We start from the raw sequence: 18,676 nt of genomic DNA, 5'->3' as shown, positions 1-18,676 counted from the left end.
ACATCAATTTAACAAACTTTTACTGCCAATAAATTAACCTTAGTAAAAGTAAAAACACTTCAATAAATATAACAACAACAAACCCAATTATTTTAAAAACAATTTTTAATGCAAGTTTACCAAATCATACAATTAAGTTAACCATTAATAAACTAACAGTAACAACTACTTACATGTTTTATTAGCAAACTTGTTACACATTCTTAACAAACGTTATAAACTTAGCTGAAAGTTATTTATATATTAACAACAAGACAAGAATTTAAAAACATTTTTTTAGATTTTAAATACAGGGTACTTGTAAAAAAATATCTCGATATTAAAGTTTAAATTAGTGAAAAAATACATACGAATAAATTAAGTAAATGGCGATTAATTTTTTATCTAATTGTTTAGTAAAGATATTTTAATAACTGTGTTAACCTGATTAGGGGCACCACATAAATTTAAAATATTAAAATAAAATCCAAATTTTCTGAATATTACAACTTTGATAATAAAACAAAAATTTGATGTTATTAAACATTACGTTGGTCTGTATGTGATGTTTGCAATGTAATAAAAAAGGTGTCGTAAAAATAACTACAGTGCCATTAGTACTTAGCTTCTCTTTGAAGAAGAATACTAAAGTTATATAGCCATCAGTTTTGTATAACTCATTAAAAAAAATTTTTATTTGAAAAATAGTTTAATAAAATTGTGTAATATATTGAAAACGTTAAAAATTATCAATTTAAAACTACAGTTTTTGTTAAACAGATATTTGTAAATAAAATTGCTTTTTATATTTAACTTAAAATGAATAGCCGAGTTAGAGCCGAATTGAATTGTCCAATTTGCTTGGAAACGTTTAAAAAACCGATAATGATATTACCATGTGGACATAATTTATGCAAGATTTGTTTGGATCAATTACCTGGAGGTTTAAATAAAAGGTAAGTTGATATTTTAACAAAATAAAAGAAATTTTCGCGTTACAACTTAACTTAACTTCACTTAATTTTTAGTTGTCCTAATTGTCGAAAAACCTTTAAAGCGGAGGGACTTCCCCGATGCCGAACTTTAGAAAACGTCATAGAACAACTTAACAAGGTTAATTAACAAAAATTATTAATCTAAAACCCGTTTAAACGACATACACAACGTACATAGAGGGGGACCTGAAGCTTCGGCCTGCAAAAAACGCGGGGGGTCGGTGACGAAATTGCCGCGTAAAATGTCAGTTTAAGACCATATTTTACCGATATTCAAAATAAAAATTGACAAAAAGTATAATACGTAAATATCGGTAAAATATGGTCTTAGGCTGACATATCACGCGGCAATTTTGTCACCGACCCCCGCGTTTTTTGCAGGCCGAACCTTCTGGCAACCTACATAGAGTAAGGTGGTTATAAAGAAAATTTTAACTCATAAAATCGTCACGGAATGAATAAATTTTGTAAATATTTTTACATGTACCAACTACAGCTATTTTAGATTAACAAAATATTAAAAATGTTGCATAGTTAGTAATATAACTTACATGATAACAAAATTTTAAAGATTTTGCATTATTTTTATTATGCTTAATATTAAAATAAAAAAGCTAACCATTTAATTTTAGCCAAACAACGACCAAGTCAATCAACTAACAACAAGAATGCAAAATTTAACAACACAAAGGCAAAGAAAAAATAGTTTTGAAATTCAACAACTAAAAGGTTTGTTCAACAAAATTACATTTTATTAAAGTTTAACATATATTAGCTTTGTATTTAAATTTTATATGTTTAGAGTTGGGAGAAAATTTTATGAAATCGAAAAACTTCTCCGAAGCTAAATCGACGTTTGATCAAATTCTTTATGACGTCACAGAAGTAGAACGCGTAAAAACAATGCTCAAAATCGCAGAATGTTTGTACGAGATGAATAAAATGGAAGAAACAAAAGAAATGTGCAGTGAGATTGTTGCCATGACAACTTCATTTCAACCGAAACCGGATGAGTGTTGCGTCATAATTAATAACATAAAGAGTTTCGCTAAACAACTAACTGGTAAAAAAGCAAACCGAACAGCAATGACTTTAATTCGATGTGGTGCTAACTTATGTCAACATTTTGACCCAAACACAAAAGTTTACAATTTAGCTTCGGTTGCAGGAGCCATGCAAAAAGTAGCTGGGTCGATGGAAAAATCTGAACGAATCGAATTTAAACAACACGGCATTCCACTATTGGAAGAAATACGCGGTAAAATTAAGGCAACAATTAACGCGGATCGTGTAAAGAAATGTGTGAATGAAGCTTGGTGTTTAGAATATATCGGGTTTTGTTGTACTGAAATCGGTGATTACGATAAATCTGTGCAAGTTCACAAAGAAGCGATATCGCTTATGTCAAACGAGTTAAACGACGATGCTTGTTTATATCGAGTGTTTGGTCATTGTTATAATAATGTGGGTGCTGCATATGAACCCATGAAACTTTATAACGAAGCCGAAAATTGTTATTTAAAAGCAATTGAAATATATTATAAGGCAACTGACTGGGTAAATAATGATCAAAAAAATAAAAATATTAAACTTACTTCAAAATATTTAACCAAAATCGTTGAACTTACACAAACATAAAACTAATATGACGTCACAAAACAAATTTAAACTGGTTATTCATTAACAATTAAGAATTTAAAATCCAAAAAAATAAATTGTTTTACAAGTTAATATATTTTTCCCTTTTTATTTTTTGATTTTTATTTTGTTTTTATCATTTTATTTGAATATTATTTTTTACTTTAATGTTTATTATGTTTGTTAAATTTTAAAATCAAAAAATCAAATAAAAATAAAATAAAATTTTTTTTGTGTTTTTTCCACAATTTAAAAATTAAAATTACAAAACAAAATAGTAAACCAACTTGCTACATGATAAAAATTTTATATTCTTAAACAATCTTACAAAATATAATATTCAACACTCGATGTCCCTGTTTAGCCAACTAAAACTTTGGCCTAATACAATTTTTCAAAAACTTCAAATTTTTTATAAAAAAAAAAAGATTTAAAAAAAAGAAAAATTTAAACTTTTTTCAATTTTTCTCTTATTTGTGTTATATAAAAACCACTAATTTATAATTTAAAATTTATTTTAACAATTTTAACTGAACAGGTTAAAAAATAAAAATGGATTCAAAAATTATTTGTTTAATATTATTTCTAAAATCGGTAAGCAATTTTAAATAAATATAATTATACAAAATAAAATCAATTAAATGTTTAAAAAAATCATATTTTTAAATTGAAACCAAAATATTTCAGGTGTTTGGAAAAAATATTGGAAATAGTGATATATTTTTGACAACGGTTGATGCGCTTAACCCGCGTAAGTAAACTTAAAAGTATCAATACGTGTGAAAATAATTAATTCTGTTAATATTGTGAAATTTGGTTTAAAACCTAAATATTTCTTCTAAAACTTTGTTTTAGATGCAATCAGCGAAGTAATTAATACAATATCAGGTAAGCTTTGATTAAAATAACGAATAAAATGGAAGAAACAAAAGAAATGTGCAGTAGGATTGTTGCCATGACAACTTCACTTCAACCGAAACCAGATGAGTGTGAAGTCATAATTAATAACATAATTAGTTTCGCTAAACAACTAAATGTTAAAAAAGCAAACCGAACAGCAATGACTTTAATTCGATGCAGTGCTAACTTATGTCAACATTTTAACCCAAACACAAAAGTTAGGAAACTAGCTTGGGTTCCATGGGCCATGCAAGAAGTAGCTAAGTCGATGGGAGAATCTGAACGAATCGAATTCGAACAACACGGCATTCCACTATTGGAAGAAATACGCGGTAAAATTAAGACAACAATTAACGCTGATCGTGTAACGAAATGTGTGAATGAAGCTTGGTGTTTAAAAATTATCGGATATTGTTGTACTGAAATCGGTGATTACGATAAATCTGTGCAAGTTCACAAAGAAGCGATATCGCTTATGTCAAACGAGTTAAACGACGATGCTTGTTTATATCGAGTGTTTGGTTTGTGTTACAATAATATGGGTGCTGCATACCAAAACATGAAACTGTATAACGAGGCCGAAAGTTGTTATTTAAAAGCAATTGAAACTAAAAGTAAGGCAACTGACTGGCCAAATAATGATCAAAAAAATGAAGATATTAAATTTTCTTCTAAATTTTTAACCAATGTCGTTGAACTTAAACAAACATAAATTATTATGACGTCACAAAACAAATTTAACTTGCTTATTTATTAACAATCACGAATTTAAAATCCAATAAAGTAAATTGTTTTACAAGTTAATATTTTTCTTTTTAGGTAAAATTATTATGTTTTAAAATTTCTTTTTTGATTTTTATTTTGTTTTTATCATTTTATTTGAATATTATTTTTTACTCTAATGTTTATTATGATTGCTAAATTAAAAAAAAAAATAATAATAAAAATAAAAAAAAAAATTTGTGTTTTTTTCTCCACAATTTAAAAATTAAAATTACAAAACAAAATAGTAAACCAACTTGCTACATGGTAAAAGATTCATATTTTTAAACAATCTTACAAAATATAATAGTCAACACTAGATGTCCCTGTTTAGCCAACTAAAACTTTGGCCTAAAACAATTTAAAACAACTTTAAATATTTTATAAAAAAACGATTTTAAAAAAAGGGAAAAATTTCAACTTTTTCTAATTTTTCTCTTATTTGTGTTATATAAAAACCTCTAATTTTCAATTTAAAATTTTTTTCAACAATTTTAACTAAAAAGTTAAAAAAATAAAAATGGATTCAAAAATTATTTGTTTAATACTATTTCTAAAATCGGTAAGCAATTTTAAATAAATTTAATTATACAAAATAAAATCAATTAAATGTTTTAAAAAATCTTATTTTTAAATTAAAACCAAAATATTTCAGGTGTTTGGAAATAATATTGAAAACAGTGATTTATTTTTGACAACGGTTGATGAACTAAACCCGCGTAAGTAAACTTAAAAGTATCAATAAATGTGAAAATAATTAATTCTGTTAATATTGTGAAATTTGGTTTAAAACCTAAATATTTATTCTAAAACTTGATTTTAAATTCCATCAGCGAATTAATAAATACAATATCAGGTAAGCTTTAATTAAATAAGTTTTAATTATTTTAGGCTGATTAAATATAAGTTAAGAAAAAAAAGATTAATTTCAATTTAATTAGATAAAGTTTCGAAAATTTACAAGAAATCTAAAAACACGATTTTTACAGCGTATGTTACACTACCCTACGTGACGTCATCGGTGACGTGCCAAATTAATTTGCCCAATTTGCTTAAAAAAGTTTAAAACCGATAAAAAACAAACTTTACTGATATAGTTAAATTAAAAATAAAACAGAAAAGCAAACACTAGATGTCCCTGTTAAGCTACCTCTTACAACTTGGCCTAAAACGTTTTAAAATCTAGTATTAAAGTAAACCAGTTATGACATTGGGTTGCGAGGTTTCTAATACCATTTGCTGTCCCGGTATTTACTTGCAACTTAAACACGTCACAATATTACATTCTTCAACAATAACAATAATATATTATTTTTTATAATTTAATTAAACAAGTTAAAATATAAGCGTGAGTTAATATCGCTTTTTTTAGGTAATTTAACATAATTCACATGTTTCAATTTTAACTTAATAAAAAATTAGAATTATTAAAAATTTAATAACTTAAACGTATATTAATAATTATTTAAACACTACTTATTTTGCTTACAAGTTACTATGTATTATAATGCTGTGTAACTATACAACGTGTTGTATAATATTACCAAAATTAAAACCAAAAATATTTTCTTATTAGTTATAACCCAGCATCAATATTTAAGTTGATTATATATTTTTAATATAACGAAGGAATCATGTATAATCACTTCTTAATAATAAACTCATATTTATTAGTAGATATATCAGTTTTAATGTTGTAGATAATGTTGTAGGTATAAGGCTGAAGTTGTTTTAATTATTAAACTGTTAGGATGACAGAGTTTTAATTAATATATTTAAGTTTAAAGAAACAATTAAGTTGCACATAAAACATTTTTTTGCAAATTTAATTTTATTTATCGAGTAAAATTAAGGTTTAATAAAATTTGTGTAAAAACTTGTTTTTTAAAATTATTTGAACAGACAAAATAGCAAGAGTAACGCAAGATTAGATTTCAGTTATCCCAACGAGGCCAAGTTTTATTTATTGAAGCGTTATGTAGCAGATTAAAATAGATTTCGTTTTTGCTGAAAATAAATAAAAGAGAATAAAGAAGCAAAGAGTAGAAGAGCAAGTTTTTGTCATGGTCATGAATCTAAATTAACTTTAAAATTTTTTCTTTACAACAAGTTTTTTTCTATAGAATGTTAATACAGCGTAAGGCTGCCACTAGCTTACTAACATAATTGTAGTATCTACACAGTTTTATATGTATAAATTTTTATTTCAGAGTTAAAACTTAATTAAAACTATAAACAATGAATAGTCAAATTAGAGCCGAATTGGGTTGTCCAATTTGCTTGGAAACGTTTAAAAAACCGATAATGATGTTACCATGTGGACATAATTTATGCAAGATTTGTTTGGATCAATTACCTGGAGGTTTAAACAAAAGGTAAGTTGATATTTTAAAAAATTAACAAAACAAATTGTATTAGTTATATTTGACTAAAATCTCTTTTTACGTTACAACTTAACTTAAATTCACTTAATTTTTAGTTGTCCTAACTGTCGAGAAACGTTTAAAGCGGAGGGCCCTGGTTAAACATATTTAAATTTGATATGTTTGGTGAAAAAAATGAAAGTATTAAACTTTCTTCTAAATGTTTAACCAGGGTCGTTAAACTCAAACAAACATAAATTATTATGACGTTATAAAACAAAATTAACTTGGTTATTTATTAACAAACCACGAATTTTAAATCCAATAAAGTAAATCGTTTTACAAGTTAATATTTTAAAGTAAAATGTTTTCAATTTTTTTTTAAGTTTTTTATTTTTTTTATTCTGTTTATTGTTTAAATTTTTTTTTTGTCGTGTAATGTTTATCCTTGATTAATATATTTAAAAAATAATAAATAATATGAAATTAAAATTCAATAATTTTTTTTATAATTTACAATTTAAAATTTCAAAATAAAATGGTAGTCAAGACGAAGCAAAGACGAAAATTAGAAAAGGAAAATGCGAAACGACACCATTTAAAAAAACACGAAGCCCGCGATCAGACTGTTTGCTCGACGGGGTAGCGTGGAACGAATCCCCGGGCTTATTTACGATTAAACCCGGGGATTGTTCACGGTCTCGAGAACGTGATTAGCGACGCAGTAACACCGAGCGAAAGAAAATACCATCACCACACACGAGGTTGTATATCTGAATCGTATGAACAGTCTAAAGTATAAATATAAACAAAAGTAGTTGAACACGTGACCGGAAGTAAAATTAGAAGATCAAAATGGGTCTTAGAAATGCATTACAGGTATAGGAAAAAACACAAATATCCCGTTTTACAAGAATTCCTTACGTAGAAATCTAAAAATTTTACCGGAATTCGATTTTACTAAGATTTTAACATTTTTACGCGAAGTTTTTTCTTTAGTGATGTTATTAAATAGAAATATAATTAAAATAAAAGTAAAAAAAAAAAAATAATGAGAAAATGCCCAAAATGTTGTTTACTAAACATTATCACGTCATAAAACACATTGTTGTATGAATCAAAATTGGGGACAAACTTAAATAATACCCAGGGCATGCTACAATTTCTTTGAAAAAATACAATTTTCTAATTTTAATAAAAATTTTTGCGTATAAAAGTGTCAAAATATTAGTATAATAGAATTCTAGTTAAATTTTTAGGTGTACATGTTAAAAATTTTCATAAATCAAAATATTCGTGTTTTTTACTATATCTGTAATGCATTTCTGAAATCCATTTTGGCTTCCATGAATCGGAAAAATGACGTAACGATCCGGTTGAATCAGTTAAACTACTTGTGTTTATATATATACTTTGGAATAGTCTAAGGTTTCAATGAATGGCCGCCTACGTAGGCGACAGTAATACATTAGACAGTAATACATTAACTAAAACTTTAGCCTAAAACGATTTAAAAAAAAGGAAAATTTAAACTTTTTCTAATATTTCTTTTTGTGTTATATAAAAACCACTAATTTATAATTTAAAATTTATTTTAACAATTTTAACTGAACAGGTTGAAAAAATAGAAATAAATTTAAAAATTATTTGTTTAATATTATTTCTAATATCGGTAAGCAATTTTAAATAAATTTAATTATACAAAATAAAATCAATTAAATGTTTCATAAAATCTTATTTTTTAAATTGAAACCAAAATATTTCAGGTGTTTGGAAATAATATTGAAAATAGTGATTTATTTTTGACAACGGTTGATGCGCTTAACCCGTGTAAGTAAACTTAAAAGTATCAATAAGAGTGAAAATAATTAATTGAGTTAATATTGTGAAATTTGGTTTAAAACCTATTTATTTATTCTAAAACTTTATTTTAAATTCCATCAGCGAAGTAATAAATACAATATCAGGTAAGCTTTAATTAAAATAAATTTTAATTATTTTAGGCTGATTAAATAAAAGTTAAGAAAAAAATATTAATTTCAATTTAATTAGGTGAAGTTTCAAAAATTTACAAGAAACCTAAAAACACGACTTTTACAGCGTATGTTATATTACCCCACGTGACGTCATCGGTGACGTGCCAAATTAATTTGTCCAATTTGCTTAAAAAAGTTAAAAACTGATAAAAAACAAACTTTACTGATAGAGTTAAATTAAAAATAAAAAACAAAAAAGCAAACACTGGATGTCCCTGTTAAGCTACCTTTCACAACTAAGCCTAAAACGTTTTAAAATCTAGTATTAATGTAAACCAGTTATGACATTGGGTTACGAGGCCTCTAATACCATTTGTTGTCCCGGTATTTACTTATAACTTAAACACGTCACAATATTACATTCTTCAACAATAACAATAATATATTATTTTTTATAATTTAATTAAACAAGTTAAAATATAAGCGTGAGTTAGTATCGTTTTTTACTTAATTTAACATAATCCACATGTTTTAATTTTAACTTAATAAAAAATTAGAATTATTAAAAACTCAATAACTTTAACGTATATTGATAATTATTTACACACTACTTATTTTGCTTACAAGTTACTATGTATTATATTACTATGTAACTTTACAACGTGTTGTATAATGTTATCAAAATTAAAACCAAAAATATTTTCTTATTAGTTATAACCCAGCATCAATATTTAAGTTAATTATATATTTTAAATGTAACAAAGAAATCATATATAATCGCTTCTTAATAACTAACTTATATTTAATAGTAGATATATCAGTTTTAATGTTGTAGATAATGCTGTAAGTAAGGCTGAAGTTGTTTTAATTATTAAACTGTTAGGATGACAGAGTTTTGATCAATATATTTAAGTTTAAAGAAACAATTAAGTTGCACATAAAACATTTTTTTGCAAATTTAATTTTATTTATTGAGTAAAATTAAGGTTTAGTAATATTTGTGTAAAAACTTGTTTATAAAATTATTTGAACAGACAAAATAGCAAGAGTAATGCAAGATTAGATTTCAGTTATCCCAACAAGGCCAATTTTTATTTATTGAAGCGTTATGTAAATTTCGTTTTTGCTGAAAATAAATAAAAGAGAATAAAGAAGCAAAGAGTAGAAAAGCAAGTTTTGTCATGGTCATGAATCTAAGTGAACTTTACAATTTTTTCTTAACAACAATTTTTTTTCTATATAGAATGTTAATACAGCGTAAGGCTGCCACTAGCTTACTAACATAAATGTAATAGCTACACAGTTTTATACGAATAAATTTTTATTTCAGAGTTAAAACTTAATTAAAACTAAAAACAATAAATAGCCAAGTTAGAGCTGAGTTAAAATGTCCAATTTGCTTGGAAACGTTTAAAAAACCGATAATGATGTTACCATGTGGACATAATTTATGCAAGATTTGTTTGGATCAATTACCTGGAGGTTTAAATAAAAGGTGAGTTGATATTTTAACAAAAACAACAAAATTACTTATATTTAGTTGTATAATAATAACATTATTAATCTAATTCTACTATTTTTTTTCAATTTGTAGCCTAACTTAATTATAATTATGTTTAGTTGTCCTTATTTCCGAAAAGTATTTGGAGCAGAGAGACTTCCCTGAAACCGTACTTTAGAAAACGTCATTAAACAACTTAACAAGGTTAATTTACAAAAATTATTAATTTAAACCCTGTTTAAACGACACACAGAACCTATATAGAGTGAGGTGGTTGTAGAGAATATTTAAACTTATAAAATCAGCACGAAATAAATAAATTTAGTAAATATTTGTACATGTACCAACTACAGGTATTTTAGATTAACAAAATATTAAAAATGTTGCATAGTTAGTAATATAACCTATATACTATACAAAATTTTAAAGTTTTTGCATTATTTTTATTATGCTTAATATTAAAATAAAAAAGCTAACCATTTAATTTTAGCCAAACAACGACCAAGTCAATCAACTAACAACAAGAATGCAAAATTTAACAACACAAAGGCAAAGAAAAAATAGTTTTGAAATTCAACAACTAAAAGGTTTGTTCAACAAAATTACATTTTATTAAAGTTTAACATATATTAGCTTTGTATTTAAATTTGATATGTTTAGAGTTGGGAGAAAATTTCATGAAATCGAAAAACTTTTCCGAAGCTAAATCGACGTTCGATCAAATTCTTTATGACGTTACAGAAGTAGAACGCGTAAAAACAATGCTCAAAATCGCAGAATGTTTGTACGAGATGAATAAAATGGAAGAAACAAAAGAAATGTGCAGTGAGATTGTTGCCATGACAACTTCACTTAAACCGAAACCGGATGAGTGTGGCGTCATAATCAATAACATAATTAGTTTCGCTAAACAACTAACTGTTAAAAAGCAAACCGAACAGCAATGACTTTAATTCAATGTGGTGCTAACTTATGTCAACATTTTGACCCAAACAAAAAAGTTAACAAATTAGCTTGGGTTGCAGGAGCCATGCAAGAAGTAGCTAAGTCGATGGGAAAATCTGAACAAATCGAATTTGAACAACATGGCATTCCACTATTGGAAGAAATACGCGGTAAAATTAAGACGACAATTAACGCTGATCGTGTAAAGAAATGTGTGAATGAAGCTTGGTGTTTAAAATATATCGGGTTTTGTTGTAATAAAATCGGTCATTACGATAAATCTGTGCAAGTTAACAAAGAAGCGATATCGCTTATGTCAAACGAGTTAAACGACGATGCTTGTTTATATCAAATGTTTAGTTATTGTTACCATAATATGGGTTCTGCAAATAAAAACATGAAACTGTATAACAAGGCGAAAATTGTTATTTAAAAGCATTTAAAATAAATGGTAAAGCAACCGACTGGAAAAATAATCATCGAAAAAATGAAGAAATTAAATTTTCTTCTAAACTAAATGGTTAACCAAGGTCGTTAAACTTAGAAAAACATAAAACTAAAAAATTATGACGTTTCAAAACAAATTTAACTTGGTTATTTATCAACAATCTAAAAATTTAATCTAATAAATCAAGTTGTTTAATATTTTCTATTTTTAACCTATAAATTGTTTTTTTTAAGTATTGTTTGATTTGTTATCAAAATTTTTGTATTCTTAATTTATTTTTGTTGGAAACCCTAACCCTGGTATCCTAACCCAAATCAAGCTGTAGCCCTAGCTCATGCGATTTGAAGACGAAGAGCTTGATTTGTGACGTCACGATATTTAGATTATATTTTAAATGTTTTTTAAGTTATCAGTACAATCTGTTATTGAATTTTTTTTATAACTTTTTGTTTTTTAATAAATTTTGGTATTTGCTTAATTATTTATTCTAATATATGCAAGTTGTTTTAAATCTTAAAAAATAAAATATTGAGAATAAACAAAAAAGTGTATACAGCTTATTGAACATAAACTTTTTAAATAATTCGGTAACAAAACTACCATGTAAACACATTGTAAATGCATTGTGACTATCAGTAAGTCACAATATACAAATTTTGTGCGTTAACAAAGCGCATTATGTCGCAACATTAGAAATTTCTTATTGTGGTGCAACAGTCTCGTGTTAAAAGAATTTCTCGGTAAAACCACTAATTAGGACGTCACTTCCCCTCGCTTAATGAAAGAGATTGCGACATTTCAGCTAAAATTATTTTCATGTGATAACCTGACTTAGTAATAAACTTTCCGTTTAGATTTATTTGAGCATTGCAAAAATCCGAGAATTTGTGGTAAAGGAATTTTATGGGGATTGGCCTTAATTATGACGTCACATTTTCTGCGCCTCGCTGAATGGAAAATTTTGAGATTCCTATTCTTTATAACAAACCATAGTTTAGCAATAGCATATTATATTATTTTTTTAACTGATAAAAATCAAAAACTGTTGTTTGTTAGTGTTTCCACTCTTTTAAGTCAAAATAAAGCCTTTTATTTATTTTAAGCGTTATATTTTACAACAGAATAATAACTAAAGGTAAAATAACTAAAGGTCATGCCTGTTCTTTAACACCAAAACATTAGCAGAGAAAGTCATGACCGCTTTTTAATGGGAACCTGGCAAATAAAATAAAAATAGAATCTTGAAAAGTAGGTTTGGTTATTAAAAATACGATGTAACATGATGATGATGATTTATTTGAATGGTAACCATCGAAACGTGGTTAAAATATCAGCATTATCAAAAAATAAATTTAAAAATTACAAGTTGTGACGCGCAATATTTTGGTTTGCGACCATATTATGACTAACCATTTTTCAGTGATAACCTGCGAAGCTATAGTTAAAATTGTTAAATATTGTACGTCGGTCCTATCTGCATTTTTTTTAAAAAGGTTTTGATGTAATGATATTAAAGAGTTTATTTCAATTAAATTAATCATTTTATTTTTAACATATTTAACGTTATGTTATTGATAATTATATATACAGGTACCTGAAAATAATGTTATTAAATAAGTAAAAACGTTTTATGAATTTTTTGTAAAATTGTTAATCAAATTATTGGTAAAAACAATTAGGAAGTAAGGCAAGATTAGATTTCTGCTATCCCAACAAATTTAATTGTAACTTATCGAAAGGTTATGTATGGGATTAAATAAAAGAGTGAAAGGAGCTAAGAGTAAAAAACTTTTTTTTTAACATAAATTTAGATTATATTTTACACTTAATTAAAACTAAAAACAATGAATAGCCGAGTTAGAGCCGAATTGGAATGTCCAATTTGTTTGGAAACGTTTAGAAAACCGATAATGATGTTACCATGTGAACATAATTTATGCAAGATTTGTTTGGATCAATTACCTGAAGGTTTAAATAAAAGGTAAGTTGATTTTTTAACAAAATAAATGAAAGAAATCATGTTTAGTTTTAAGTTAATAACGTTATTAATGTAATTTTACTTATTTTTTTAAATTTATAGCCTAACATAGTTTTAATTATTTTTAGGTGTCCTTACTGTCGAAATTATTTTAAAGCGGAGGGACTTCCTCGAAACCGAACCTTAGAAAACGTCATAGAACAACTTAACAAGGTTCATTAACAAAAAAATATTAATTTAAACCCTGTTTAAACGACATACACAACGTACATAGAGGGGGATCAGAAGCTTCGGCCAGAAGGTTCGGCCTGCAAAAAACGCGGGGGGTCGGTGACGAAATTGCCGCGTAAAATGTCAGCTTAAGACCATATTTTACCGTTATTCAAAATAAAATTTGACAAAAAGTACAATACGTAAATATCGGTAAAATATGGTCTTAAGCTGACATTTCACGCGGCAATTTCGTCACCGACCCCCCGCGTTTTTTGCAGGCCGAACCTTCTGGCCAAAGCTTCTGACAACCTACATAGAGTACGGTGGTTGTAAAAAAAATTTTAACTTATAAAATCAGCACTTTAAAATTATAAAATATTGAAATTGTTGCATAGTTAGTAATATAACTTACATGATAACAAAATTTTAAAGATTTTGCATTATTTTTATTATGCTTAATATTAAAATAAAAAAGCTAACCATTTAATTTTAGCCAAACAACGACCAAGTCAATCAACTAACAACAAGAATGCAAAATTTAACAACACAAAGGCAAAGAAAAAATAGTTTTGAAATTCAACAACTAAAAGGTTTGTTCAACAAAATTACATTTTATTAAAGTTTAACATATATTAGTTTTGTATTTAAATTTGATATGTTTAGAGTTGGGAGAAAATTTCATGAAATCGAATAACTTCTCCGAAGCTAAATCGACGTTTGATCAAATGCTTTATGACGTCACAGAAGTAGAACGCGTAAAAACAATGCTCAAAATCGCAGAATGTTTGTACGAGATGAATAAAATGCAAGAAATGACATAAATATGCAGTAAGATTGTTGCCATGACAACTTCACTTCAACCGAAACCGGATGAGTGTGAAGTCATAATTGACAACATAATTAGTTTCGCTGAACAACTAACAGTTAAAAAAGCAAACCGAACAGCAATGACTTTAATTCGATGTGGTGCTAACTTATGTCAACATTTTGACCCAAACACAAAAGTTGATTATTTATCTTGGGTTGCAGGAGCCATACAAGAAGTAGCTAAGTCGATGGGAGAATGTGAACGAATCGAATTTGAACAACACGGCATTCCACTAATGGAAGAAATACGCCAGAAAATTAAGACAACAATTAACGCTGATCGTGTAAAGAAATGTGAGAATGAAGCTTGGTGTTTCAATTATATTGGGTTTTGTTGTAATTTTATCGGTGATTACGATAAATTCGTGAAAGTTCACAAAGAAGCAATATCGCTTATGTCAAACGAGTTAAACGACGATGCTTGTTTATATCAAGTATTTGGTAATTGTTACCATAATGTGGGTTCTGCATATGATGACATGAAACTGTATAACGAGGCCGAAAATTGTTATTTAAAAGCAATTGAAATATTTGGCAAGGCAACTGACTGGGAAATTAATGATCAAAAATATGAAAATATTAAATTTACTTCTAAATGTTTAACCGAGGTCGTTAACCTCAAACAAACATAAATTTTTAATGACGTCACAAAACAAATTCAACTTGTTTATTCATTAACAATCACGAACTTTAAATCCAATAAAGTTAATTGTTTTACAAGTTAATATTTTAAAATAAAATATTTTCAATTTTTTTTTGATGTTTTTTATTTCATTTTTTTATTCTGTTTATTGTTTAAATTTTATTTTTGTCGTGTAATGTTTATCCTTGATTACTATATTTTAAAAAAAATAATAAATAATATGAAATTAAAATTCAATAATTTTTTTTATAATTTACAATTTAAAATTTCAAAAAGTTAAATCTGTTTGTTTATATTAAAACTGAATAGTCAAATTAGAGCCGAATTAGATTGTCCAATTTGCTTGGAAACGTTTAGAAAACCGATAATGATATTACCATGTGGACATAATTTATGCAAGATTTGTTTGGATCAATTACCTGAAGGTTTAAACAAAAGGTGAGTTTATATTTTAAAAAATTATCAAAATAAATTGTATTAGTTATATTTGACTAAAATCTCTTTTTACGTTACAACTTAACTTAAATTCACTTAATTTTTAGTTGTCCTAATTGTCGAGAAACCTTTAAAGCGGAGGGACTTCCCCGAAACCGAACCTTAGAAAATGTCATAGAACAACTTAACAAGGTTCATTAACAAAAAAATATTAATTTAAACCTTGTTTAAACGACATACACAACGTACATAGAGTAAGGTAGTTGTAGATAATACGAATTTTATAATAAATATTTGTACATGTACAGTATACAGTTATTTTACATACATATTTAATAAGAAAAATATTGCATAACCAAGATATAGTCTTTAGTTAGCAACCTAACTTAAAAAATATACAAACTTCTTTAGTTCATAGAATTGTTTAAAACTTGAATTTTAAAATCACAAATTAATAAAATGTAACCATTTAATTTTAGCCAAACAACAGCCAAGTCAATCAACTAACAACAAAAATGAAAAATTTAACAACACAAAAACAAAGAAAAAATAGTTTTGAAATTCAACAACTAAAAGGTTTGTTCAACAAAATAAGATTTTATTGAAGTTTAACATATATTAGTTTTGTATTTAAATTTGATATGTTTAGAGTTGGGAGAAAATTTCATGAAATCGAAAAACTTTTCCGAAGCTAAATCGACATTTGATCAAATCCTTTTTGACGTCACAGAAGTAGAACGCGTAAAAACAATGTTTAAAATCGCGGAATGTTTGTACGAGATGAATAAAATGCAAGAAATGACAAAAATATGCAGGGAGATTGTTGCCATGACAACTTCACTTAAACCGAAACCGGATGAATGTGTCATGTCATAATCAATAACATAATTAGTTTCGCTGAACAACTAACTGTTAAAAAAGCAAACCGAACAGCAATGACTTTAATTCGATGTGGTGCTAACTTATGTCAACATTTTGACCCTAACAAAAAAGTTAATCGACTACAATGGGTTGCGGGAGCCATGCAAGAAGTAGCTGAGTCGATGGGAAAATCTGAACGAATCGAATTTGAACAACACGCCATTCCACTATTGGAAGAAATACGCGAGAAAATTAAGACAACAATTAACGCTGATCGTGTAAAGAAATGTGTACGTGAAGCTTTGTGTTTAAAAATTATCGGTGCATGTTATTTTTATATCGTTGATTACGATAAATCTGTGCAAGTTAACAAAGAAGCGATATCGCTTATGCCAAACGAGTTAAACGACGATGCTTGTTTATATCAAGTGTTTGGTAATTGTTACCATAATATGGGTTCTGCATATCATAACATGAAACTGTATAACGAGGCCGAAAATTATTTTTTAAAAGCAATTGAAATATTTCATAAGGTAACTGACTGGCCAAATAATGATCAAAAAAATGAAGATATTAAATTTTCTTCTAAATGGTTAACCAATGTCGTTGAACTTAAACAAACATAAAACTATTATGACGTCACAAAACAAATTTAACTTGGTCATTCATTAACAATCGAGAACTTTAAAGTTAATTGTTTTACAAGTTAATATTTTAAAGTAAAAGTTTTTCAATTTTTTTTTTATGTTTTTTATTTCATTTATTTATTCTGTTTATTGTAATTTAAACCCTGTTTAAACTACATACACAATGTATATGTTTAAATTTATTTTTGTATTAAAGTGTTAAGTCTTGTTTAGCATATTTTCAAAAAAATAAAAAAAATGGTAAAATTTAAATTTAGTACGTTTTTAAGCACTTTTTCAAATAACAAATTTTAAATTTTAAAATAAAATGGTAGTCAAAACGAGATAAAGACGAAAATTAAGAAAGGAAATGCGAAACGACAACATTTAGAGAATCACAAGCCCGCGATCAGGCTGTTTGCTCGACGGGGTAGCGTGAAACGAATCCCCGTGCTTATTTAAGATTAAACCCGGGGATTGTTCACGGTCTCGAGAACGTGATTCGCGACGCAGTGACACCGAGCGAAAGAAAATACCATCACCACACACGAGGTTGTATATCTGAATCGTATGAACAGTCTAAGGTTTTGGTGGATGGCCGCCTACGTAGGCGACAGTAATACACTAGATGTCTCTGTTAAGCTACCTATTACAACTAAACCCTTTAAAGATAACTTCACAATAAAAAAACATTAATTAAATTAATTATTATTTTTGTGTTTGAAATTATTGTATTATTTAAATATTTTCTTTATAAAGTTAAGTTTAGTATAAAAGTCAAATTTTAGAATAATTAAAATAAAAATAAATTTTAGTAATTTTTTTTTAATAATTTAATAATTAAATTTGCAAAAAACAGTAAACACTAGATGTCCTTGTTTAGCTCCCTAAAATTTAACCTAAATGTTTAAAAACGGATAAGGTTGTGCAGTAAAGCATCAGAATACAAACTAAAACATTTTAAGCTGAATTTGATTAAATAATATTTAAAATCTTTGATATTGCGATTATATTGAATATTAAATTGGGTTACAAAATTGTGAGTTTTATTTAAAAAAATGTTATGTTTTTGACAAACAACAATTTAACAAACTTTTGTAAATTTTATAATTCACTTAAATTTTTACAAACTTTTACTGCCAATAAATTAACCTTAGTAAATGCAAAAACACCTATAAGTTAATATAACAACAACAACCCTACTTAATTAAAAACAATTCTTATTGCAAGTTTACTAAATCATACAATTAAGTTAACAATTAATAAACTAGCAGTAACAACTACTTACATGTTTTATTAGCAAACTTGTTACACATTCTTTACCAAACGTTATAAACTTAGTTGAAAGATATTTATATATTAACAATAAGACAAGAATTTAAAAACATTCTTTTACATTTAAATATAGGATACTTGTAAAAAGGGTACTTGTAAAAATATATCTTTATATTTAAGTTTAAATTAGTAAAAAAACCATACGATTAAATTAAGTAAATGGCGATTAATTATTTCTTGTATATTTCGATATGAAATAGTGGTAATTTTT

The 18,676-nt window shown here is 26.6% G+C and overlaps 1 protein-coding gene across 4 annotated transcripts; it reads left to right on the top strand.

Moving 5' to 3' along the window:
* Nucleotides 1-6,491: 6,491 nt before the first annotated feature.
* LOC145763475 (E3 ubiquitin-protein ligase TRIM50-like) lies at nucleotides 6,492-11,857 on the top strand. 4 transcript variants are annotated; one of them, XM_082574929.1, is made up of 6 exons: nucleotides 6,492-6,649; nucleotides 7,183-7,401; nucleotides 8,404-10,108; nucleotides 10,234-10,318; nucleotides 10,605-10,701; nucleotides 10,775-11,857. In XM_082574929.1, the coding sequence occupies exon 6, from the start codon at nucleotides 11,058-11,060 to the stop codon at nucleotides 11,490-11,492; it is 435 nt and encodes a 144-aa protein (XP_082431055.1). In that variant the 5' UTR covers nucleotides 6,492-6,649; nucleotides 7,183-7,401; nucleotides 8,404-10,108; nucleotides 10,234-10,318; nucleotides 10,605-10,701; nucleotides 10,775-11,057; the 3' UTR covers nucleotides 11,493-11,857. The 4 variants fall into 3 exon arrangements, with proteins under 4 accessions (XP_082431055.1, XP_082431054.1, XP_082431056.1 ...); XM_082574928.1 differs by having other exon boundaries at nucleotides 8,404-10,318; XM_082574931.1 differs by lacking the exons at nucleotides 7,183-7,401; nucleotides 8,404-10,108; nucleotides 10,234-10,318; nucleotides 10,605-10,701; nucleotides 10,775-11,857 and adding an exon at nucleotides 6,754-6,956.
* Nucleotides 11,858-18,676: the final 6,819 nt, after the last annotated feature.

Source organism: Corella eumyota, chromosome 1 (assembly GCF_963082875.1).
Source record: "Corella eumyota chromosome 1, kaCorEumy4.1, whole genome shotgun sequence".
Lineage (NCBI taxonomy): Eukaryota > Metazoa > Chordata > Ascidiacea > Phlebobranchia > Corellidae > Corella > Corella eumyota.
The sequence above is the reverse complement of the archived record's forward strand: the minus strand, read 5'-3'. Positions and strand labels throughout refer to the sequence as shown.